The sequence below is a fragment of the Antedon mediterranea genome, chromosome 6 (genome assembly GCF_964355755.1).
Source record: "Antedon mediterranea chromosome 6, ecAntMedi1.1, whole genome shotgun sequence".
Classification (NCBI taxonomy): Eukaryota; Metazoa; Echinodermata; class Crinoidea; order Comatulida; family Antedonidae; genus Antedon; species Antedon mediterranea.
In genome coordinates this window covers 27,861,116-27,888,877 of record NC_092675.1, presented here as the reverse complement: position 1 = coordinate 27,888,877, position 27,762 = coordinate 27,861,116, and the positions used below count along the sequence as shown (strand labels likewise).

General features: G+C 30.7%; 1 protein-coding gene across 7 annotated transcripts in view; it reads right to left on the bottom strand.

Moving 5' to 3' along the window:
• LOC140051019 (rap guanine nucleotide exchange factor 2-like) overlaps window positions 1-27,762 on the bottom strand; it is a 72,371-nt gene that overhangs the window by 16,689 nt on the left and 27,920 nt on the right. For 4 of the 7 annotated variants that reach the window (XM_072096076.1, XM_072096080.1, XM_072096078.1 and 1 more), the window contains exons 3-23: window positions 27,091-27,218; window positions 24,911-24,994; window positions 24,580-24,655; window positions 22,133-22,297; window positions 19,856-19,909; window positions 16,268-16,477; window positions 15,880-15,952; window positions 10,759-10,895; window positions 10,045-10,130; window positions 8,378-8,597; window positions 7,446-7,610; window positions 6,686-6,793; window positions 5,565-5,636; window positions 4,881-5,012; window positions 4,081-4,189; window positions 3,178-3,418; window positions 2,526-2,754; window positions 1,784-2,020; window positions 1,246-1,422; window positions 967-1,066; window positions 185-396 (exon numbers count right to left, since the gene is read on the bottom strand). In XM_072096076.1, coding sequence (XP_071952177.1) covers window positions 185-396; window positions 967-1,066; window positions 1,246-1,422; window positions 1,784-2,020; window positions 2,526-2,754; window positions 3,178-3,418; window positions 4,081-4,189; window positions 4,881-5,012; window positions 5,565-5,636; window positions 6,686-6,793; window positions 7,446-7,610; window positions 8,378-8,597; window positions 10,045-10,130; window positions 10,759-10,895; window positions 15,880-15,952; window positions 16,268-16,477; window positions 19,856-19,909; window positions 22,133-22,297; window positions 24,580-24,655; window positions 24,911-24,994; window positions 27,091-27,218 — 3,015 coding nt within the window. The other 3 variants (XM_072096077.1, XM_072096082.1, XM_072096083.1) reach the window with 3 other exon arrangements.

Sequence of the window (27,762 nt, the reverse complement as noted above, 5' to 3'; positions counted from 1 at the left end):
ATCCATAATTTGACATTACAGACAATTTGGAATATTTTTCCTGTCCACAACGGCAACAAAAAAAGTTCAATTCTACCAAAAAAAAAACATTATCTGTGGGCTGGTCTATGTTTTCAAATGTATTTTAAAGAATAATAAAGTTCTGAGAAGTAATTTGACAACATTATGGGTATAAAATACTTACCGTAGGTGGCTGTACGTGCTCAGCATTAACAAGATTCCTATATTTGGACATGTTCCGTGACGGGTCCATTAGGTCTTGTAAGTCTGAAAACATCTTCGTATACTTGTTGGGCAGCTTGTCCCAAGTGTTGCGTAACCTAGATACTGAACCATGTCCTAGACCACTTACAATTGCAAACATTGAGTTGAAATTCTTAGTATCTTTACAATGCCCTGGGATCAAAAGAAAGTTTTAGAATATAAAATTGGAGGTTGATGTTCTTGCCTTCAAATTCTAAAGTTCATGGTTCAATCCTGAACTAATGCAAGGGTTGTAACCTATGACTGTTTCTACTCTGCTCTTTAAGCTAAAAATTATACTTATTTCTTAAGCTCTGTCTACACTACCAAATTTTATGTGACAAAAAAAAGTAATGTGCCCAAATTTGGACACGATGGCATCATATCACTATCATATTGGGCATATCACAACCATATTTGGGCACATCACACATTTTTTGTCAAACTAGTTTGATAGTGTAGACAGAGCTTTAGTTTATAAGCACAATATAGTTTATCCATTCAGTTTCTTGCTGTTGGATTTATATGAAATAATAAATTAATATTACAACATAACACAAATATATTGAGAAATAAAACACTATATATTTTATATATAACAAAATATATATTTCCTGCAATTCTATAACAAAATATTTTATATTTTTCCAAAAATGGAATAACATGCCTTAAGATCTACATTTGAAATGTTTATTTTATCGCAATGAAACATTAACAACTTACTGGCTAATTTAATATAAAACTTAATGATCTTCATTCGTTTAATGACATTAAGTTCACTACAAACTTCAGTGACAACCCAGAACATCTCTTGGTTCACAAGCTAGAAAAAAAATAAAACAGAACAAAATTAAGAGTGAACAAAATATATGTAACATGGAATAAAGTATTTCAGTCTGTGTTCAATTCTGGCTTTGAGCAAGTAACTAAAATTGTCCTCAAACAGTTTTAATTCTGTAGGTTTATGAAATGTATAATTGGTGAGATAACTGAATTATATACCTCTTCAAAAGCTTTTAACCGATCTGTTCCATGTTTAGTTTTAATCTTAAAGAGATCATCAATGTACTCTGTTGGCTCTATGTTCTGGAACACGTCAAAATCTTTGAGTGTTAGTTGGACAGCCACCTCGGACGTATTCAGTTGCAGTAAGCTCACTTGGCCTTCTTTCATGAGTTCCTAGAGACAGAATATAGCAATATGTAAATGAGTCAAGCCGATGGCACATTCTTTACACACAATAAGAATAATAATAATTTTCTTTTGTCTTGCGCTTAACCAAAATAAATTTTCTCTAAAGTGCTACGACCACAAGGCCTGATCTAGGTAGAAATTATGTAATTTCAGATGCTATGCGAAAGAAATGGGTTATAAACAACTGTTTGAAGATGTCAATAGAGTTGGCATTCTTGATTGATGGTGGAAGAGTATTATATGGTTAATACCAAGGAAGAGTGGAATTTCACTAAATTTCAGCTAAATAGTATCCATTTTGTCTTCATTTCACACTATAATTTAAAACAAATGCAATGCAACTTACCACTGCAACATCATCAGTAACCAGAGATTCAGAGCTTTGATTGTTCTTCAAGAATAACCTTCCGTTCAGACTCAGCTTTTCAGCGATGTTTTGCAGATGTTCTGGAAAGCGTTTTTGTTTGATGAGACCCTCATTTGCTACGGTGACCTCACAGAGTGAAAAACGTCCAAAATTCTGAGCACCAGTTAAGCCAAATTCTTGCATTGCTAACATGACTACCTCCTTTGCAGACGTTTCCTGATAATTTATTAATTATAATTAATATATTCAGTTTATGTTAATGTAATGCAAAGTAAGGAAAAATATTATTATATATCATTAGGTTCAGGGACACAAAGTGAGACATCCAAAGAGTGGTGGCGGCAGGATTTGTCCCGACGAAGGGGCCGAAGTCCCCGACAGGGACATGCGTGCGGACCTAGTATCCATTGGAAGGGTTGTCATGTGGGTTCAGGGACAGAGCCAGCCGCATCACAGCTTCCAAATTATCTATCCAGAATAAAAATCTAACTAAAATTAATTACACATGAAATTTACAAAATAGACATAAATTGTTTAATTTAGTATGTTCTTTTTTTTTCTTTTTAAAGAGTAGCATTTCAAGAAGACGTAAAAAAAAATCTTATACAGGGAATCTTATTAGGTTCTACTATATATAGTATAAACAAACTTATAACACATATACTATCCTGCCTAGATTCAAGTCTTTACAAAAGCATAACAAAACAAACATGGTACTCACCTTGTGTATGAGAAAGTACTTGCATCCATATGGTGGTTCAGACACAAATACTTTCAGTACATGTTCAGGATGGTCTGGCATTCCGCTCCAGATTGGTTCATAAAGCTGCGTTGAAAGAGACGTCAAATCAGGATTACTACTGCTATGATGCAGGCTGCTACCACTAGATTGACTGCTGGTGGTGGTAGACCGCTTTAAGATTGTATCGTCCTGCGCTCTTCTTTGTTCTCTACAAAATATTTGCAAGAAAATATTAGGTAATTAACAATACTGTAGGTCATCCAGAAGCACCTTCAGCACTTTTGGTGGAGAAACTCACAAATTTCTTTTATTATTAATATTATTAGAAGTAGAAAGTCAATAAGGAAGAGAGAATTAAAAACACAAGTACTTAATATTAGTATTTAAACATATTTGATATAAAAACCAAATGTAAATTTAACAGACAACCAAGTGATAGTGGATAAAAAGAAGTTATAAGGATTGAAACATTTAATCATAATTTAGAGTTAAAGCTATATTTGATTTTGTTTAAACTAGTCATCATCATTTATAAATTATGGGTTTGTTATCTTGTAACTAGCGAGCTAACATACCACTTCAAAAGCGTTTTTAAACTATTAAAATAATGTAATATAAAATGTGAACTTACGTTCCTTCCATGGATTTATTTGGCAGTATACTAAGCTTAGCAATTGCCTTTCTTAGCTTTGTTTTATGCCCAATGGACCCATGTCCTTTTTTATCTTTCTTATCCTTGATTTCTGGTGAGACGCTCGAGTCTGGGGTCGTAAGCCTCGCACGAGGGTCAGATTGTAGTAAAGCAATATCTTGACTTGCTCGTCGACGTGAATTGTTTCTACCTTCTTGCGATGCTAATAAATCTCTAAATGCTACGAATTGAAAAACAAGGGACAATGTTAGAATGATTCTACTGCAGTAACTGTTGGTGTGAAATCATTTAACAAGCTTTAGGTAATCAAACACTGTGGCATAAACTTTTACTTTGAAACAACAGTAAATCATGCAATATTGTAGTAAAGCAAGTTTAGTTACTGCAGCAACTCCAGTAGAATATTTTTTTAAATGTATAGAATTATGTTTATTGTGGACTTAAATTCTACCATGGGTTTTAAAAAAAAGTAGATTATTCAGACAATTACCCAAAATTTTTTAATTCAAACAATTTATAATGTTAAATCTGTTCATCTTTATTCATTCTCCCCCCACCCACCCCGATTTCCTGTCAGTAAATATAAAATGAATTAATATGGTGTGAGAATCACAACGAAATTTTAATATTATAATTTTTTATCAATTAGTATTTCGCTAATTTGTGAAAATGTATTGACATTTGAATACTTTGCCAATTAGACACCTCCACAGTATGTTCAAATTCCTCTTTCGACGAAAAACTGACGCATTCCCCTTATGAACCTGATTTTACCATCATAAATAACACTTTTTGAAGATAAACGGGAGATTACTTTTTATTTATAGTATTTAAATTAATGACATTTAAAATCAGCACTGTCATAGAAAAAAAACTGATTACCTAACGTGTTATACTTGACTGTTATAACGAGATGAGTAGTTCCTTGTATAATCTCTAGAGCTTTAACGTGCATCATACGATCAAAGTTATGACCATTTACCTCGTGAATCTGACAGAAGTTACAAAAAGTAATTTAATGAGACAATAAAGATACTAAAAAATTTAAGCAGTAACATTTTAAATCAATTTATTACAATTATGTATTCATATTTTGTCATTTAATTTTTCTCGATCTCTATTATCATTCTCTTTGTACAGGTTCTGAATACAGTAGAAACTCCTCTGTTTGGGTAACCTATTGAAAGAATACTTTCCGCAAAACGAATGGAAAGTAATATATGTTTTAACAGTAACAACTTCTATTCAAGAGACATCTTTATTAAAGGAACACTTTGGTTTCCAAATGTATCCTTTTAATATGGGTTCTACATATGTAAATTATTTCAAATAAATAATAATCACTTTAGGACTTGTTTCTTTGTATAAAAAAAAGACAGATTGAATAGCCATATATTTTTCTCTGATAAAACAATATGTAAAACAGGTTATTCTGATGTCAACATTTATACATCTTTTAAATTAAATTAATCATTAAAGATATGTTACAAATATGTTCCAAAAACTCTTTATGATATAGAGCCCATATCTAATAATGAATGAATATTTTGTTTTACTTTATAACAAGTGTATATCATTAACAAGTTGATGAACTAAAAAGTATCTAGAAGATGAATGATACTAAGAAGCTTTCTGTCAAAGTGTTAAATAAATAAAAAAATCAGAAACTGTAAAATACTGACCTGGTCACCTCTCCTTAAACCTGCCTCATGTGCCTTAGAGCCTTTTTCAACTCTTGATATAAACAAACCCATTTTCTTTTCCCAACCACCGATGATTGTAAAAGATAGAGGAGACGTTCTATCGGAGCGAGCCTTCCGAGAAATTAATAATAAAGTTGATTAATGCGAGCTATTTTTACGTTCATTCATCACATGTGTGTGTTTAGAATAGATAATATCTTAATATGTCTTTTATATTGTTTCATCGGATTAAACACAACAAGATTTATGTTATTTCTGTTTTTGCTCATTAATTAATCATTTCAGTAAAACTATTATAGAAAAATTAAACATTTTTTTTTTATTAAGTAACTAAGAAATCAGGATTCTTTACATTATAATGGAAATATTTCTTTTAAAAAACACTGCCAGACTTTTTAAAATAACAATTTAATTATTGTTCTTTCTTCAGAAATAATAATTTATTATCAATTATTTTTGTTTAACAATGAGTAGTAAATATTTTGTGTAACATAAATATAGTCTGGCCTAAGCTACTAAACAAAAATATAATCCTAAACTTTCTTTACATATAAACAAACACTGAACAATAGGACAAAGCCATGTATGCTAATATTAGAAATGGACAGATACAGCACTGCTGTGTTACAATATGTTACATACAAAAATAATGGCTAAACATACCAAAGTCACTGTTCTCTTCTTAGCCTTTGCAGCACCAGCAATATGGAGTAGCCTCAACTGACCAGACATATTCTAAGTTGAAGAAAAAAAGCAATACAGAGAGAATAATTACCTGATTATAAAGGGTCAATATCTCATATTGATTAAACAACAAAGTTCAAGAAAACTGTAATACTTAATTCAACTTAAGTAGTTGCTATAGATTTGTAGTTTCTTAGAATACAGATATCATAAATGATTTTTATTGCTTGACTATTTACACTTGTTGAATACCAGTATCTAAGTTGCTATAGAGTTAAAATGTTTCCTAGAATACAGAAATGATAAATGATTTTTATTGCTAGACTATTTCCACTTAAGTTGACTATCAACATCTAAGTTTACATTGAATACTTTGAAAAGGTATCATCAATGATTAATTGTACTTTACTACAGGTGAAAATCTTGGAATAAACTTTAAGGTAAACAGAAGGCCTTGACGCTGATTCTACTCACCTACCTAACCACTATTGTCATATGTATTTTTGAGTGTGCATTAATTACAAACTTGTAAAAACTAAAGCGAGATGCAATAAAAAATATGATACTATCGCCAACTGATAGGTAAAGCTGACCAGATTATGTGAAGCTTAAGATTGAAGTGCTCACATCATGAATTTATTGATTCCAAGCCTTAAAGTCAGGCCAGATTTTTAAGACTTGATTCTATAATTTAGTGCTGTATTTTGCTATACTGTAGGGTAGTACAAGAACCAGCATACATTTATAAGAACGATTGAAAAGGTGGACAGAACAATCATCAACCACTATTCTCACAAGTACAGGATGCATAAATTATTTGGTGTTTGTTAGGAAAATACATGTTTTTTGGGTTAGGAGAGTTTACAATTAATCATCATGTTGAATGTTTTGTATTGTAAGGCTCCTCATGAGACAAGCCTATTCGTTTGGACGGGGGCTCCAGTTAAAACTGAATAAATGTGTATAAAAACAGTATAAGTGATATACAAAACGTGTGGCTCAGTATATTACTGTTATTGAAAACAATCTGGTAGCTGCGGTTGGCATAAATTTTCTTTAAGACAATTATTAAAATTAAAATTAAAAATAACATATCTTACCTCTGATTCTAATAATTCTTCAAACTTTTCCAAAAATTCTATCATATCTCTATTACTTTCAAAATCATTGTAGTGATTATTAACCCACAATAAAACCACACGTGTAACCTGAAAAAAAAAGATAATATAAATAACAGTATTTAGTTACACAAACCAGAAATGGTGCTGGTAGTCTATAAGTGCTAGCTTACCTGGAAAAACCGATAAATGCCATATTTTTCCTCGAAAAGTGAGATATACTCGAAAAGTAGAAAATCCATTTAACACCCCTCTCTCTAAATGGTACAGTCCACAAACCTCAAGTGGGAACATCCCTACAATCCAACATCATCATTACAGCCTCTCCTTTGGGACATTCCCAGTCAGGGGATACCCACATTAAGGGGACACTTTCTGATGTAAGGAATAAAAGGTTGTTTTAACACTATGGGCAACCTCTATTCAAGGGACACTTTTAGTTTGGTCTTGAAAGTTTTATCTTAATATGGGTTCTAGTGTATGCCATAAAGCATACAATCAAATCAATATTATTATTTCACAAATTGTTTAAATTTTCATCAAATTAAACTTAATATAATAAACAATAAATTATGTAAAAATGTAAATCATTTTGGTTTTACTGACAAGAACGATTTAGAGTAACACACAAAGTAAGTTGAGAAAAAAATGGAGAACTGAAAAATTGGGACATGGGATGACTAAATTTACACTTAAAAGAGAATGCTATGCTATGCTTATATACTGAAAAAAGAGTACTAACTCTGTCTCGAAGATCAGGTTCATGAAACCAGCCTATTAGTTTATCGTACACAGGTTTTGGAGTACTCAAGAAAGTTCTATACGTCATTAGAAAGTCTTCCACGAAAGTAGGATCAACAGGAGAATGATCACCGATTAAATGTTGTATAAGACGTTCATTTTTAGCCTGAAAATAATAATAATGCCACAAAATTGTCATTGTTTAATATCATCAATCTAGAGAAGTAATTTCAAATCTAAAAAGAAATCTCTAGGCTGGATAATTATGGAAATATATGCTTTTTCTTAATGACATTGAGAATGTCAGACGCAGCCATTTGAGGTAAGCATAATAAATGAGAAATATAATGATAATTGTTAAGATGGATTTATAGTACATGAATATGAGATATGAAATGACAAAACTGATGCATACTGATTAAAATAAATTTATTTGTACATAATAAAAAAAAATAATACATGAATATTATAAATTAATCCAGACATAAGTTACTTTAATTAAATTAGGCAACTAAGGTTACACTTACAGGATATTATTTCCATATTATGTTTGAGTAATTATATCATACATAAGAAAAATAATAGAACAATAGGCACACACTCGATTTAAGCGTGTATAGAACGTTCTTAAGCTGATCCAAATCATACCAGACTTACAACTAACATAAGTGCTCGTATGATCAGTTTAATCTTTCATATACCTTTGAGTTAACTCTGGTGTATCTCCGACATAATTCCGATAGCCATATCCAATGTAAAATTATACCACACGCGTTTAAACAAGTTATTGAATTACTGTATGTACTCACAAACTATATTCATTTATGAATCCGTCCATTCAAAATAATACACAAATTCTTTTAAAAAGCAAATAAAGAGATATAATAATAATATAAGGAAAAACATTGTACCAAATAATTAAAACAAACCTACCTTAATTACAACATGTCCCTGTCTCCTCTCATCTAAGATACGGTGCTCCGTTACCATAACAACCTTTCCATTTTCTTCAATCCTCCTAATGTTCTCCTCTCCTTGTGTAAGTATATGGTAATAATCATCCTGGGTAATACAGACAAACTGACAGTCGTCCACCTGCGTCCTCATGACCCCTCGGTGTACTTGTTTATCTAAAGTTGGTTTTACTCCAAAACTGTACAAGACAAAAACAATTTGTATATAAATATAATGTGAACTTTCATAATAATAGTAATATTTACTAACAGCAAATCAGTAGAACCCATTGTTAAGAAGATAACTTAACAGGAATTTCTCCTGAATAGGGTTTAGCTGTAGTGTTTAAACATATAAGGTCCCTAGCTCGTTTTCATTAAAAGGGGTGTTCACTGTACAGAGTTGGCAATAGTGATTATTATATATATAGTCATTATAATGCTTATTGCTCGTTTCATTTGACAGTGTCTCCTAATTAGGTGTCCCAAAGAAAAGGTTCTACTGTAATAGAAAGAATTGTGGATGTTTTGGATAAAGAAAAAATTAGTAATGGATTTATGGCAATAATCTTTTATGAAAATATTTTACAAATAATGAATGTTGATGAGTTGAATATGTTTGATGAGTTAAAAACTGACAGTTCGATTCAACAAGGTGGAACCAAGTTGACCAAAATAATAAGGCTTTCAATTAATGTGTTTTATAACATCTAATATTAATAACACTGTAATATACAGCGCAAATATTCCATTTACAGCATACTAAAATATATAGCCATTTTATATTTAAAAAAAACAAGATTGTATGTTGTAGTATGTACTCGGTTAAACTTATGCATAATACAACTATTAGATGGACAATATTGATTGCCTATGCTGATGTACAATTTAAAACCATGGATAGCCGGACACAATTACAGTTATTTTATCTTGCACGTCAATTTCTTACATTTACAATTAGCATTCAATTTCAGGTTTAGGGAAATTTAAATTGTTCCTCTATACAAAATGATTTAAACGTGCATGTTCTATCTCGAACTGGGCAAATTTATCAATGTTAATAGGAATATCTGAATCGATCTTGTTACAGAATTTGACTAATGGAAAAGCCTAGAATAAGATTACGTCCTGCGCATCTTTCTTATACTTGACATGAATTGAGGTAATAAAGCACAAAAATTGAATATTAATTAAATATTGAGCAAATTAAAATTTTAAATTCATGATTGAGTTTGTTAATTAAAAAGTTATTACATTTTGAGTCTATATTTGTAAAGATGTAGAGTATGTAAATAAACAACAATAATGTTCAGACTTTTATATTTCATTTTCATTAGAAAAAAAGTAAAAATTGTGCCTCTTTACACAGTGTTGGGCACAGTGTAAATATAGATTTAGAGCATGGATGAAAAAATGTATTTGTTTAAGCTTGGTTCCCACTAGGACGTAATGAAACGACGTAAGCGCAATTTAACCAATCACAAGCAATGGATTATCTGAAATTATCACTTGTGATTGGTCAACTCGCTTGCGCTGTGCTTGCGTCCTAGTGGGAAACAAGCTCTATAGTAAGATTATAGACATAATGATGGATTTACAACACCTATCAATGTTGACATTTTCAAATGTTATATAAAAATGAATTACCTGTCACCCAGATGTAAATGTTCTTCGACGCCATCAGGCCTAGTAATAACCACACTACCATTCAAAATAACTGACCAAGAGTCCAGCTGAAATATCATTTGATAAATAAATTACTAAACATTTAAGTACTTAAAAAGTACTAACTGTATTATACTTTTAACTAAGTAATAATAGTTCATTTTAAATTGCCGGTTAAAAAAAAAGTATGAATACAAATAAAAAAAAACTCTTAAATTGTCTTATTGAACGAAAATGGAAGAAAACATAATAGCTTTATTGATATTTTTTATAATCTAGAGTAAATATATTTTGTGTTAAAATCAAAATACTATTACTGCTGTGATTAAGAAAATACAGTAACAGACAAATTAATCATACTATCTACAGCACCATTGTAAATAGGGATATTACAATTTGTTAACATCTCATTTGAGGATAACTGTGACAAAAACTAAACTATATTGTGATATACTGTAAAGCTCTGTCCACACTATCAAATGTGATGTGCTCATATGGACATGATGATGTTATATCACTACCATATTTGGACGTATCACTACCATATTTGGGCACATCACACTTTTTTGTCAAACTAGTTTGATAGTGTAGACAGAGCCTAAAAATGTTTTTGCTTTTATATACAAAAACTAAAACTCTAGTAATACAGTACAGTAATAATATATTATTTATATTAATGGTTTATTTCTTTCATACCTCTTCTTCATCTTTCATAACAACAGTTCCACCTTTGCCTACAACAGCAAACACCATAACAGCGCATAAAGCCCGTCTTACTGACATTGTCATATTTGTAAATGCTGGTAAGTGCCGCATAAAATCCAGTAATACTTCTGTATGACAAAAACAAATGTATGTGATCAATGTGTTCGCAATCTGCTCTTATATGTTTACCTTTTTTTTAAATCATTGAAACTTGTAGAAATTGTTTCTGAAGTACATAATAATAGGTGGACACTGGACGAGAGAAGCTCTTGATCAATGTTAGGACCAATCACGGCGCTTTAAACAGCCCTGGCTTTGTTTGTATCAAACCTGTTAGTGGCGGTAACTAAGTATGTTGGTTTCGATTGAATAAAATAAAATTTAAAAAAATAAAAAAAAAACAATATAAAACGTTCCTTGATTATGAAATGACATGACCCTTGTTTCTATTTTTCTAATTTTATATTTCTTTTTATTTCACTTTTTGTCTGTATTAAATAAAAATGTATTATTACATATAAATTATCACCACTATTGGTTAACTCAAACTACAGTACCATACAAAATGATTAAAAAATATTTTATTTAATTAATTGTTTTATATATTTTAAATCCGTTCTGTTAGTGGCAGGTTTCCCGCTGTCGAATGTGAAATGTTATGTGAAAATAAATAAATAAAACCTAACCAAGTTACTATACTAAAGAGTGGTTAAAATATAAGCAATGGAAAGTAACGTAATCACTGTCAAATACTAAATTTATATTTTATTATTTCAACAGAAAGGCAGTTCAATTATGGTACACCATGCCACAGTCTATAACTACAGATTACAGGACTTGGCTTTATGAACAAAATTGCGGAAAGGTTTTTATTTATGAGTTCAGAGTTTCTTAAAAAAACTTGTTTACAAAGACACATTAATTTGTTGTGCAATTACTGAATGTCATACACACAAATTATCATATAAAAGTCATAATTCACGCTGTAATAACTTATTTAATGTTTTGAATCCTCCCACAAGTTTCGAATCGGGAAAGGTCAACAAAGACGCTTTGACACCTCAGGGCACGAACACACTTCACTCATTTAGTACACAAATGACTTAACCACTCGGTGTGAATTAGTGATAATTTTGTGAAGACAACTCGGGACATATTGAAATCATCTCCGTAGTGACTCATGGTTGTTTATTAGTTTTGAACTGCACGCAAGGCGTGTTGAATAAACCTATAAACAATTAAATTACAACTATAATTGTTATTTTACTAATACTATTAAACTTATTGCCATCTTGGAAATATGAATAAAATTATCAAAAATTATTAATCGTATTAACAATTGTGTAATGAATAGCTGATTCTTGGTTCTGCATAAATAGGAAAAAATACATTTGTCACATATTCCACCTGTATCATAATACAGGCAGAACATATGATGCATGTGTGACACTGTATTACCAAATTTGCCTATTATACTGGTCAGATAATGCCATATATATGGAGATAAAGTACAGAGAATCGGGTGAAATGAAATTATTCTCCAGTTTTAAGTAATAAGCTCTATGGCATAGAACATTCAGCATAGATTCTACTGACATCACTATAGCTACATAAACTGCACATTCTGTATACAGTAGAAAATATTGTACATGAACTAAATGTTACTTGTAATTATATTAATTGCATTCAAGGCTAAAATATCACATACTAAAATAAACTTAATACAAGACTTTAGAGTAATGTCCGCATTTAATCCACGGACGAAGCCATTACTAACGTTTCTAATTTGAACAGATAAGATAAGTTTTCTGAGAGCTTAATTTCATGCGTGACTTTGTTCACCGAGTAATATCTTGTGTTCGCACTGGAACACGATTCATACTTCATATCACCATGGCAACGCAAAATTAAAGCACGAAAATAAAAATATCAATGTCTAATATTGCTTATGTATTTAGAACATAACATAAAGATATTACAGTAGATATAAACTTTGTCATGATATAAACTTTCTTTGTGATATAGTTCTCACTGAACACCTAATGAGGTGAAATATTCTTCAACACTTTAGGATTAACCTTTCCAATAAATTGACACTGTTTTGTTCTCAATATATTCACCCTAGTTCTAAAGGTAGAAAAGAAAGCTTTGAAAGACAATAACCAATAATTCTGTTCTGACTTTTACAGCATGCTACGCAACATTAAATTCAAGATGAATTATATTTGACATTCTCAATAAAAATGTTATCAATACTCGGCACCTTTCGAGAAATTTATAAATTCTGAAGAAACATTACAGTGATCTATAAAAGTTGATTGCATAAATGGAAATAATGGCAGTATATAGTTTATTACCTTTTTAAATATAAAGGAGCTTTAGTTTCATTCTAGTCACAATTTAAGAAAGGGTATGGCACCTATAAATAATTGTTTTTAAATTTTAACTACAGTAGTAACATGAATAAGCTATCGTTTTATGTAAACTTGACACATTTTCACTGGACAATACATTCTTACCACTGCACCATTCCTTTGGAACTCACTACATTTTGGGAGCAAGAAAGCTAGTAGACCAGTTCTCAAAAACTCACTCTTATGATTATTATTTTTAATAAGCACAAATAGTATGTATAGTTGGTAGTAGAATATTTACTGACAAAAACACTAATATAGTGCGCTTTCATTTTGAGACAAAAAGACAAAGTTAAATTCACCAAATACCGATATAGATATTAATAGCCAACTGATGAAGGGCTAGTGTTTCCCGAACTCTGCTAACTTTTCTGGCTGTTTTACTTATCGTTTTGATTTAGCTTTTCGCTTTTTTTTTCCTATCTCCATTGAGATCCAGCCACTGATACCCACAGCATTGTCATATTTTCAGTAATTTGCCTTTGGATTTATATAATATTAATAATAAACAGTGTATCTACGATAATAAAAGATCTTCATATTAAAGACATGATTGTATAATATTCGCTGGTTCTAAAATGTTTTTGAATATCATGTTATTATTAAATACATGTATGTCTCGCCTTAACACAGGCTGCGGCAGTGTCAAATACACACTAACTAAAGTATCTAAACTTATTTTTCTAAATAAAATGTTTAAAGTCTTAATTCTGATTTAAAATGTAAGCAATATTAAGAAACCCTCCAAGGCTGTAGACAATTTGTATATATGCACTCAGCAAATGCATTAATTTTAAATATTGATAGATACAAAAAAAAATTAATTCACTTTGCCAAGATATTTGTAATTTTACTTGCATTTTATTCCTTGGGGACGATTTAAATTTCAGTTAGTTTTATCAATACATTTTAATGTAAATATCATTTATATTATTTTTCATACATGAATTTCAATTTAATATTATAGCATTGAGAACAGTGAATTATATTGTAATTATTTTGAAATGATTCTGTAAAAGATGTGATTTAATCGAATTGATACAATTTAAAAATGTAATGTATTTTTTTTATTTTATTAAAAAGTGGTCTTTTACTGCCAAATAAGAAGTCAATGAAATTGTTGGGAAATTGGACACTTCAACACATGCCCAATACTGCATTTTGGGCTGGCCAAAATATTGTTCACACAATTGAAATTCTGTAGAGGTACAGTATTATTTAGGTAATATTTTTAAAGTAAATACAGGCTACTAAACTGGACTGCTGAAGGTGGTTTTTCATTTAGAGGTAACACTTTGATTGAAAAAGTAGAGACTGAGTCCTGTAATTTACTTTAATAAAGCGCTCTTCTGTGTTCTCTCTGTGGTATTCATTGATTACATTCATAACATAATTTATGTTTTTTATTTAATTATTGATAATAACATGCAATGCATCGTACACTAGGGAATGCTTTAATTAAGAATAAGTAATTGCATCCTATCTCCTTTATTATGAAATTCATTTCGATCGAACAAAATTATTAAATTTTTTTTGTAAAATATAAAATTGTATGCTGTACTTTAATTTTAATAACGGCTTTGTTCATTTGACAGTGAATAAACCATTCTGTAGATCCATTGAGGTGTGCTAAATTGGCTGATCATTAAGTTATTCGTTCAAAATAAACTTCTTTCTAAGCTTAACAATATTACATTTTTCCTATAACTAAATACAGTAACCCCTATTTAAGGAGACAGACACCTTCGGGATCAAACAAATATTTCATGTAATAGGCGTGTCTCAAGAATAGGGGCTGTAGTGTTAAATTAAATATATTGTTCTTCGTTCAATCATGGGTGTTCACTCAATATGGGTGTTCCCTCAAAATGCTTGTCCCCTCAATATGGGTGTCCTCTCAATATGGGTGTCCTCTCAATATGGGTGTCCCCTCAATATGCTTGTCCCCTCAATATGGGTATCCTCTCAATATGGGTGTCCTTTCAATATGGGTGTACCCTCAATACGGGTGTCCTTTCAATATGGGTGTCCCCTCAAGGGTGTCTCCTTAATATGGGTGTCCACTCAATATGGGTGTCCCCTCAATATGAGTATCCCTTTCAATATGGGTGTCCCCCTCAATATGGATGTCCCAAAGGACGGTATCTATTTAATAGAAGCTTGTAAATGTTTGTAATTGACAGATCAATATATTTGTGTATATCTAATGCTACAAGCCATAGGCTTTTCTATGTTTTTCCTAAGGGATTTTTGTAAATGGGATTAAGCGCTTCAGGTACCATGCACTGACAAACTACAAATGCTTCAACCTTCACCTAATTCTACAGATCAATATGCTATCCTTGAGAAATTAAATTGATATGAATTGTTTATTAGTTTCTATCCAGCTTTTACATTGTCTAACAATGTTGTGGCGCATCATCATACAGTATATCAGAATTTATATGTAAACAAGTTTAAAGGTATTTATTCAATGAAATGTATTTAGTGGTCTAACTGAAAATTACTTATTAAAAGTGTGATTCTTTTCTGGACAAAATAATATTGATACTCCAGGCAGATAAGGAAGAATTCTGAGCAAAGACTGACACAGTGAAATCTAGGCATTTCACTTCATGGGTAACTTGACAGTTATAGTAATGTTGTCTTTAAAAAAAAAATTAAATCATTATTATAGTAAAAATGCATTATTAGTTACCTATTTCATCTTCCGTTCGTTCACTTGGTTCTTTCTCTAAGCAATCTCGTACAATATCTCTCACAAGTATAGACTGTAAAGAGAAATTTACAAAAAGATTGACCACTCTATTGATTGACCACTCTATTGATTGACCACTCTATTGATTGACCACTCTATTGATTGACCACTCTATTGATTGACCATTCTATTCAACAAGCTAAGTGGGTTTTTAAACGTCCAAATATCACCAGCTTCACGTGGCACACAATTCTCAAAATGTTTGAAAAAGTTAAATGTGCAATAGAACCATTAATATTGAACGGCACATGATATGAATTAACCAATCAGATAATTACATATACAGTACTCAGGTGTGTTATAATAACAGTTTCAATTTATGGCTTACCCCAGAAGATTCACTCGTCTCTTCATCATCTGAATCCATTCCTCCTCCGTTATATTCTAAATCAAAATTATCATTATTTGCGATTAAGTCCGAGTAGCTGCCAGTGCTTGAGATACTGCTTCGTATTGAGCTGCGACTACTAATACTTGTGGGTGTACTCGGGGCGTGCATTGGACCACGACGAAGCCCCTCTACGCGATCTTTCATTTTCTGCAAAGAACAAAATGTAATACAGAGTTAAGAAATCGATAAAAATGCTTTTATGTTAAATTTGTTTAACAGCTGTAAGCAAATACAAGAAGATCTATATTTGAAATGTCAATTTCTAAAGAAAAAAATTAAACATTAAAGTAGTTTGTAAAACAAGAAAGTAATACAATCAACTCTCTCAATATTGGACTCTTTAAAACCAGAAACTCGCCCTTCAAAACAGAGAATAAAAATGGAAATACCAAAAATTTGAAAACCAGGTATTAGACCAGCCCAATGGTGTCCCGATATTGAGAGAGTCGACTGGTAGACTTACAAAAAGTACATAAAATACAAACATTATTAAAAGAAACGAATAACCGAACCATCACAAATATTAAAATCCGACAAAAAATAATAAATAATCACAAAAATAAATCCATAATAACCACCACTGAAAAGACAACACGATGATAAGTGACAATGTACAAGATACAACTGTTTGTTAACATACACTACTGGGCAGATAAGCTTAATTCACTTTTGAGACACTTCCTTTAATTACATGCATTATGTTGGGAGCGGTCGCTATGACCATATCAATTTTTAATTTGTTTTTTCCACTTTTTATGGGTCGAAAAATAATGCGTATAATCAAACAGCAATTTTTCCTCATATGAATAAATATATTATATTATTAATTTATTAATTTATAGATTACTTACATATTATTTGGTATAACACTCATTGAAGAACATATTATACAGTACAGTATCCCAATAATGAAACATTTTGACAATTCTATATACCACCATTAACTTTTGACATGCACATTACAAAAGTTGAATTAATTCAAATGAAAAGAGAATAGAGAGAGAAGTACACCCTGAATCGCATTCTTGCACTTCAACAAAAGGTTTTAATAGTAAAGTTCATAGGTAAACAAAAATAAGTTGCATGCATTACCACCAAATATGGGCTTATTATTCATAACGAAACTAGTGTATTATAATCCATAGAACTTTTATTCACACTTCACTGGGGATATCTCTTATTGTTATTATTTGAATTTGGAAAGAATTTTTAGTAAAATCAACGGAATTGGTAAAATAACCTAATCAGCACCAACAAATACTTTCTTAAGCACTGTCTACACTATCAAATTAGTTTGACAAAAAAAGTGTGATGTGCTCAAAATATGGTAGTGATATTCCCAAATATGGTAGTGATATGACATCATCATGTCCATATAGGCACATCACATTTTTTGTCATATTAAGTTTGATAGTGTAGACAAGGTTTAAGCTCTCAAATTTGCTCTTAATGGAAAACAAGCAATGCTGTGACAACGATAATTGACTTCATAAAAGTCTGGATTTCAAAAGAAAAGTATACTTCCTGCTCTGACCAATTCAGAAAGTTGATCAAATTTAAATTAAACTTTTTAAACTGTTAATAATATTTTTTCAATTTGAAACAAAAAACATTTTAAATGTTGTCATGTAAAAATCTATAAAACTAAAAAGCTTCCTTTGATGAAAATGATATTTTCACACGTCCAATCAAATGACGTCATGATTGATTTTTAAAAACTGAAAAATACTGTGGTTTACGTAACAAAACAACAATCATTTTTTATTTAGCACACACCTACACACATTTCTTCCTTAAACTTCCTGTCGTGTTTATTTTTACAACATATTGATGGTTTTTTCCTCTCCAAAACCAGATTTGAATTATTAGCTCAAGTATAGTATGGTACTTGACTATCTATCTAGAGACTAATTCTATAATACTATTAAAAAGATCATTAATATTTGTAGTTAGCTTATTAACAGGTTCAGACCAAAATTTTTGTAATCTAAGTTGTCTTAATTATATAACTGGATTAGTTGACAAATATGGTTTAATATGATTTGTTTAAATGATTTGTTTTATTAATAATAGACTTTTGACTATAATTATTAGGCTTAATATGATTAATATAGATATTAATGTTTCTAATCTTATTTCTCTTAAGAGCCAAGATCATCTTTTACTTTTGATTTAAACTGAATTACACTAATCACTGGGTAATCATAATATTAATAGAAATCATTATAACGACGTAATGACTTTTATATAGAAAACATAAACTACCGATTGAGAAAATCTTCCAGAAATTGACTTTGACTTTTGACTGAGATTTAATCAAAGGAATGTTTACCATGATCTAAGTAAAATTGTATAATTTCATCCAGAGTGAACAGGGATACCTCCCTGGTGTGAATGAGGAGTATGCACACTAAAGTATTAAGAAGAATATATTTTCTGTTAATTATGGTAAAGAGTATACTGTATCTCCTACAACAAATATTCTGCTTCTAAACAATTTTCGAAATCATACCTTAAAGCGTGTATTTAATTCCATTTACATAATGCTAAAATGATCACAGACTGATAAGCAATATATTCCTTAGTTCGAAGACGCTGGTTCCTGTCTATGTTGCGAAATCTAATAATATGCTTTCAGTTATCCAACAGCATTCTTAATACTTACCGCATCTAACACCTCTGATGGTTCTTGCTGACTATGTGTTGTTATGTAATCATCGGCCAGATGGAAATTTTATAGACTCGTTTGTTTATTCAGATTGAACTGTAGATGAGTCACTTGGTATATTCATTTCACTCATGCAGAAATGATGGCATTACCATACTATTTACCATATCTTTATCGTATGCTTGAATAGTTACAAAGTTTATAAAACAGGGCCATCAGTATTATAATAAAGATTTTAATTAGTTTCAGCATGGACCTCTAATTAAGTCCATGGTTTCAGTTTTCAATATAAATTTCAATGAAGATCAAGAAAAACTTTAAAAATAAATTCTCCATGCAAGAAATAACATTCTGCGACACAGTATAATCTTATTATGCAGTTATTTGAAGTTTACAAAAAATATAAAACCCACTCCCATAATTAATAACACCCTTGCTTAAGGGTGTCCTCATTAGGGCTTGGCTGTAGTGTAGTAAAACACTGCCCCTAGTGTCTCATTAATAAGGGTGTTTCTATTTCTAAACAAAGAAAACACAAAAACAAAACCCCACTAAAAACACAAGACAAACTATGAATTGACTGTTCAAACATGCACAATGAAAATGACAAAAACAACATCAAAAATTCACCAAAAAGTAATGGCAAAATTATCACATTTTGTTGATATGGGGTCTTGTCTCACTAGATGTTTCTCTAAAATCATCTCAAAGGCCAAAGAATTAAAATTGACGGTACTCTCAAATAAAATGTGATAACTTTAGACATAGACTTTATAATAACAGTGAAAGAAAGGAAGAAAAACTCAAATGCAAACGAGAAATACATCTTTAAATAATACAACCAGGTTTTATCATACCCTACTATCACTGGCTGAGGAGCCTGCCCTCTCCAGTCTTATTGAAGGTAGTGACTGTGGAAACAAACAAACCATCAAATGCAAAAGATGAAAAAAACTCACAATATCAATCAATAGAATATTAAAAGAAGCTATAAAAAATGTATAAATTGAAGAAACATACCCAATGTTTAGATTACAGTACAAGAAAAAAACCATTAATAATAAGCTTATATATTCATGCCTCAAGAAAAGTTAATTAAATACAGCCAGGCATCAAGCTTTTATAGATGAGTTGGGTTCTATATAGTTAAACATGAGTATTATCCCAGGTGCCATGGGTATAACATTGAGAAAATTATTGACGGAAATTACCCAAGTCTGTACTTGGGGCTTGGGATTATCCTCATATATGATATTTCTAAATCATTTTAATTTAAACAAAAATATTTTATAAAACAATTTTGTTTTAATTAAAGCATCAAAACAATTGAATATTTCTATGAATAATGTAATATTATTCAATTGAAATGATTGTTAATATTGTTGTTATTTTGACATACAGAATTATTATTGTTTATTTTCCAGATGAAGGTTGAATACTTTTCAAAGTTTGATTCAGGCTATTAACTACACAGTTTATTTATTTATTCATATCCTACTATACAGTACTAGGGTTCAGTTATTTTTAATGAATAGTCTTTCTCATTTCTCACTTTAATTACCCCAATCCATGTGGACAAACTACTATACATTAAACTGATATATTTGAATCTAAATTTGGAATCTTCAGAGCAACTTGTACGGTAATAACATCTATGAAACATCATCAAGAATGACGTCAACGCGTACCGTAGTGGCTACATAATCCCCTGTTAACTATTGCACGGCTTCACAATTCCATAAAGAAAATGCCATTGTCCCCACAAGAGATATCAACATTCGCTTTGAGATCTTTGAGTGGGAAATGAGCCTTGAAATTAAATAAGCTAATATTTATAAAGCTCACAGATGCATAGAAATTATTCATTATTTACCTTTATAGATTTTTTAGGGAAAACTTGCAATAGTTTGTTTACAAATAACGAGTATTGTTTATGTGTGCAAAAACACATTTGAATAATAATTTATATTTTAAGCAAATACACCATAAAAACTGTGTACACTTGGATATATTTGTACATGCACAATGCAATTTCAATTAGCTGCTGATAGGATATTACTGTTTTTTTGACTGTCTCAATAATTAAAATATGTTGTATGTTAACAGATAGTAATCACACAACAGTCAATTCTCCAATATATTAATATAATATACAGTAATGCCATGTGCTGGGCGGAGGTGGGCGGGGGGACACCCACAACCTTTGAAGTGTTTTACTAAACCTACATATGTTATTTTAAGGCTTTTCACACAGCTTAATTTCAACATAGCATCCACAAAAGAAACCTCTGGGGATTTTTTTTTTTGGGAGGGGGTGTTTCTCGTTAACTTTTTGACATTCACAAAATACACTTTTCTAGTTATTGAAATGACAAGAAATAGATACAAATTTCATTGTAAGTTATACAAGGTGTTTTATGTAAGTTTTATATATTAAATTCCTTGGGTACTGAAATTTGACTAAATTAAGAATAATTTGCTACTGTAGTAATAGGCTATACTTTCACTTAATTAGAATTTATTTATATTAGGATCGTTAATGTGTATTTTATCTATCTTTATGTACTGGATGTCTAAGGATGGATAAGCAAGCCTGCGAGCTACAGCGATTTTAATTCCTTTTGCTTTTCCTTGCCTCCTTAGATTTCCACCTGTCTTGTTTTTGTTACCTTGTTTTAAATGTATTTCGATTTTAAAGGCTAAATAAAGAATGAATGAATGAATGAATGAATATAATCAACGTTTTTCCAACAAATAATTCAGGTTAATTGTACGTGAACTCTCTTTAATAATTTCTTTGATACTGTACATTAACATCACTTCAGTTCAGTATCTAAAGATTTCTCAAGAACAATCTTTAATCAGGGATGTACCCGAGGATAAGTGGCTGCTTTACGCAAGATAACTAGAAGTGTAGTATAGTATACAACCTGGGATGGATGACCATACTATGTCTATGTTATTTGTAGGTATTGCCTCTTGACGCGACTAATGTTTGCTCTGCAATGATTTCCCAGACATTATATTATATTCTGAAAATTTTTTAGTCATTAACAATAGAGCGGGTGCTTGACCAGGCAACTCAAGAGTACTAGAAGGCTAAAATAATGACCACACTATATAGCTATGCTTACCTCACTGTCACTGTGTGGGTATTGCCTTTCAACGTGACTATTGTTTGACCTATTTGGTGCTACTTTGACTTCATCTTGTTCTAAGGCAAGTAGCTTCTCTAAATTCATTGTCGTACAAGATTGACGTTGACCTGGATGTAAAAGCTGTGCATCAGGGTATTCTATCTGTATATTAGAATAAATTACAAAGGTTAAAGGTTAAATTATAAGTAAAAACCTAATTTGATGACCTGAAGTTTCAGTTGAAAACTTTATAACAGTTACGAATAGGCCGTTATTACACTAGACTGTTTAGGTGTGTTTATTTTATAAAACAGCATGTATAATGTAAAACAGAGCTTTGTCCACTAATCTATTTCACGTAAATTGAATGTGAAAGAATAACCACATGGACGTCACATTCAACCACACATGGCCATGTAATTATATTCATATAATAACATTAACATGAGTCTGGTCTGAGACTGATTTGATTCTAGTAACATTAAAAAATAAAACAATTTCACAAAATCTTATCCTAAAAAATGATAAATAATCATTATCTAGTTTTTCACAGTATGCAGCACTCTGCAAACAGCATTCACTCTTCAAATTTTACATTTGTTGACTCCTATGTACATCTTAACATTAAGTTACTGTGATAATGTTAATGTATAACAACAGTTAACATTATTACCACAGTCTAGGAGGTTATAACTATTTTGGATAAACACCATTGAATATTCATGGCAATAAATTCACTTAATTCCAACATTAATGTTTGTCATTAACCAATCAAATCTCCAAAGACTACATAAACCCTGAATTTGTAACTGTAAGTTGTGTCATATAATAACAGTAAATCCATACAACTTAGTTACACAATTTCGACAAACAGAGAAACTCTCCTAATTACACTACTGCTTGCTAGCTGAATATTTTCTTGTACTGTTTACTAATTCAAACTATATTCTCTCATTAACATACACTGTTGTTAGCTCTGTCTACACTATCAAACTAGTTTGACAAAAAAGTGTAATGTGTCCAAATATGGTAGTGATATGCCCAAATATGGTAGTGATATGACATCATCATGTCCATGGATGGGCACATCACATTTGTTTGTCACATAAAGTTTGATAGTGTAGATACAGCTTTATAGTGTAGGGGGTATCTCTGTTATAAAATAATGCAGGATATGTGGAAATAAATTAGGTAATAAATTGTTATCATTTCGTATATTAATTACCGTTTTATTGTGTTTAAAAATCGTTGACAAAAAATGTTAGTTTAAATGGCAATTAAATAATCATATTTTGCATTGCAGGCAAAAATGACAGAGAAATAACTGGTTAAATGGTGTTCTAACACCCAATCAATTTTTTAATTAAGAAGTAATAAAATGTGTCCTATTTACAAGAATCTGCAGTATTTATACAATTATTAATCATTTATTTGCTTGCAGCAGAAACATATATGCATAGTACTTATAAGTGACCATGATGGGTAGCAAGGCAAATCATATTTTCATTATCTTTGCAAATTAGGCCTTGCTATTTCAATGGGTCATTGCTACAGGATCAATGTTAATGGGTACTCTGACCAAACACTATTTAAAATTTATTAAAAGATAGAGCATCCTATTGGCAAGATAAGATGTCCAGTATAATAGCTGATAAAATATTCCCAGAGGGCTTTTACCAGAATCCTTAGGCTATTAGTTAACCAGCAATTACCCCAATACATATTTTTTATCAAATGGCCAGTGAAGAGTGATGGCATTGTAGATGAAACCGTAATGAGAACAACGCTTTCACATGAAATTGAAAATTATATCAAATTATGTTTTTGAGATAAGTAATGAATCTCTGTGATTTAATGAGGTAAAACTAATGTATGAATTAAATAAACATCGGGAAATGTTAATATGAAGTCGCCGATATCTGTATTTGATACAGCAGTATAATAATATACATTTATTTAGCAAAATATAAAGATGTAAAAGTAGTTGACCCTTCTACTTGTATAATAAACAATTCTGCTGGTTAGTAATTACTATTAATAGCTGTGTATATCTTTATTTCTTTCATATTAATAGGTTTTAGAAATGAGGGACAAAACAAGGTTTTGTTAGAGTGCAAAGGTAACATTTTCATAATGTAAACAGTACTGTACATAGGTAAAACGACGGCCATCCAGCAGAAACCCCCGCCAGCCCAGAGAGGATAGGCACCGCTGGGAGGTATGGCGGATGCCTGAGAGTCCTATCATGATGAGTACTGTATCTCGCCCCTACGACCACCTAGGTCATGGGACAACGAAACGAAAACATAGGTTTATTTCCTAGTCTATTCCTGTACACTGTAGGTTTAATAAACTTATAATATTAACTCAGAAGTCTATATAACATGTATTGTATCAACTGTCATATTATTTAGAATTTAAAATGTGGCTGAACAAAAACTTACTACTAATAACTCGGAAGTCTCTAATATTAAACATTCAGAGCCTCTTCGTCCAGAACCCGAAGTACGTTTTCCAAAACTGCAAAGAAAAATGTTCCAAATTATTATCAATATCAAACACTCAAAATGATTCTATTTTACTAATGATAAACTGTAGTATGTTGTTTTGCATGCATTCGTTTGTGCAATGGTACTTTCTAATCATCAATCCTCTCCATTGTTGTCATGCAATATTACTGATTACTATCACGTTACTGGTCATTATCATAACATAAAGATATTAATGTCCATCAACATGATTGTGTAGTGCAACTCCTTCAAAGTATGAACTTACCTGCTTCGGGCCAAGAACATAGCACTGTCAATAAAAACAGAGCCGGACAGTAGGATGTACCAACAATGACTTAAATCATCATGCCTGTAAAATAAAATACATAATATAATATTTGTATTTAATAATAGAATAAAATATCAAATTATACCCTTTTTTTACTACTTTACATCTAAAAAGTAACAAGTTTGCATACTGTACAGTAGTGTGAATACAAGTTTGTGGGAAAAAAACATATGATGAGAGATGAGATTTAACAGTCATGGTATGGGTGTGTTTTCAAAATCAAAAATTGTTGATCATAGATTAATTACTTTTTATTACCTAAAACTAAGAATATAAAATACTTATAAATCATTATGGTTTTAAAAAAATGATGTCAGCACAGTTTTAAGACAAAGTACTGCTTGTATTAAAATACTTTATATTTCAAAACAAAGAGTGTTTTACTTGACATAGATTTGACTTAAAACAACATATGGTGTAGAAAGCATGGGGACTATTTAGTTACACAAGGAAAGATAGTGATGACATTTGAAGGGGAGCCTTCTGATACCCTTTCAATAAATCATAGACTAAAGCCCCAAGGAGAAACATCATCCAATGTACTGTATGCATGTTGTACAATAGACTTATTTACATAATATAAACAAAATATGAGTTGGATCATATTACGGTAAATACTGTAAAAGAATTGTTTGTGTATTTGTTTTCATGTATTAAAAACCAGCAAGCAATTTTTCTTATTTAATATAACAATTTGTTTGCAATTGTTATCAGCTAAATCCAATTATTTATATAAAACAATTTGTTTGCAATTGTTATCAGCTAAATCCAATTATTTATATAAAACACTGCCTACCTATAACCAATACCAGATTAATGAAAACTGATAATACTGTACTAACTAATTTGCAAAACATTTTCTAATTCAAATATCATATTGTTGTTTTATTGAAAGAAAGGATTTAATTTTTCCAAGATGTGTTTTTCATATTTTTTTTCTACTTTTATATACTATCTTAAAATAAAGATAATACTTTACATATTTAAAATTAAATTGTGTTTAAAAAAAAGGCCTGTTTCTGCTGCTTAATTTCAAAACACTGTGTATTTCTGATAAGTCTGTACTTCCGAAAATCTGGTCATCGACTATAAAATGTAAAAATCGCAATAACGGTCCATCAAATACCTGCATTTTTACAGCAAAAAGCACAGCGATAACCAGTTTCAAACACTCAATTTTTTCGTGTTTTTAACCATTATTCTGAGAATGCCCCGTTAGAGTTAAACTGGTAATTTCTAATTTTTGTCCCGTTTCTAAAGGAAATTGGGGTAATTTAATATTCCAATGGATATTAATAGGTTATTTGCTCGCAGCAGAAACAGGCCTATATACTAAAAATATACATAACATTGTACGGCATCTAATTTAAGCAATAAATTATGATCAAACAAATGCATGTTTGATGGATGACATGTGACTACAATTATAATAGTTTAATTAACTCTACAATATACCATTAACAAACATTTTCCATCACATAGACTTTGGTTTGTTAAAAAATATGGAAATAAATTTGAAATTTAATTTTTCCCCACTACTGTACTGTACTATTAAATTATATAATAAAGGTATTTTTCTATTGTTCAAGATATATACCTTCTTGGCATGACATTGTTGAAATATTTAACTTTAACTTTCTAAGGTGAGTAAATAAAAATAAACATTTTTGTTTATTGTTTTGGAAGACATTAGTTTGAGACCTGCCATATTGCAATATGTATTTCACTCCTTCGGATGGGATTTAATACTCTTGGTCATGTGTACATACTGTTAATTGTATACTGGTATGCATAATGAAGAACTTGGTAGACTATTTAAAAGAGAAGGAATCATCTTGTGGTGTGTTGACCATGGAAGGCGCTAAACTGTGACTGCCGTGGGTCAGTAGAAGACTCTGAATTTACAGAGTTTTCAGTCAAACTATGACTTAATTTTCCTTAAACCTAAAATTTACCTTAAAGACTGTGATGACAAGAAACCATTGAATTTCCTAGAAAACTACAAAATAGCAGCCAAAAAAAAAGGCTCTTATAATAAGACATTTGACAGGGTTAAAAAGGTAACCAACCCAGCCCACCATATTAAACTGTAAACAAACTTCGTAACTTGCACTTACCGATACAACAGCTCATTTGGTTCTCGCTTATCATAGTGCACAGTACGACAGAGAGATCGCAGTGCTGGTTCCCGCAGTGTCTGCAATGCTTCTAGCGTATGTAGAAATTTGTAGACATACTGCAAGTCCTATAAAAAGAATGAATATTATAAATAGCATAGATATAATGGATAGGGAAATATCATAAAATAAGAATAGCCCTTTTAATAAGGTTATTTAAACAGAAATTCAGACAGACAATGATGACAGAAATACCCATTTATTTAGTAGTAAAGTAATAATTGTTACATATCCTTTATGTTTTCTGCATTATGCAAAAACATCTACTGTACTTTTGATTTCCATTGATTATTATTTTCTGTTTGACAAAAACACTTATTTAATATTATTATTATTGCATTTTAAATACTTCCTTCAAAACAACAACAACTGTTTTTCATTTAATATCTTAATAAAAACCAACTGCAGTCAGGTTGGCATTTTCAGTAAATTGTTTAATGATACATTTAATAGAAAGTTAGAAGCATTTTTTGTAATGGAGTCAATTCAATTTTTTTTTTAAATGACAGATGTTTGATTCAAGGGTTGTGGGTCACCCAGCGGGCAATAAACTTTATTGGTTGTTTAACAGTACTGTAGATGTTAGCATTCAAAAATGAAAATTGGTTGGAA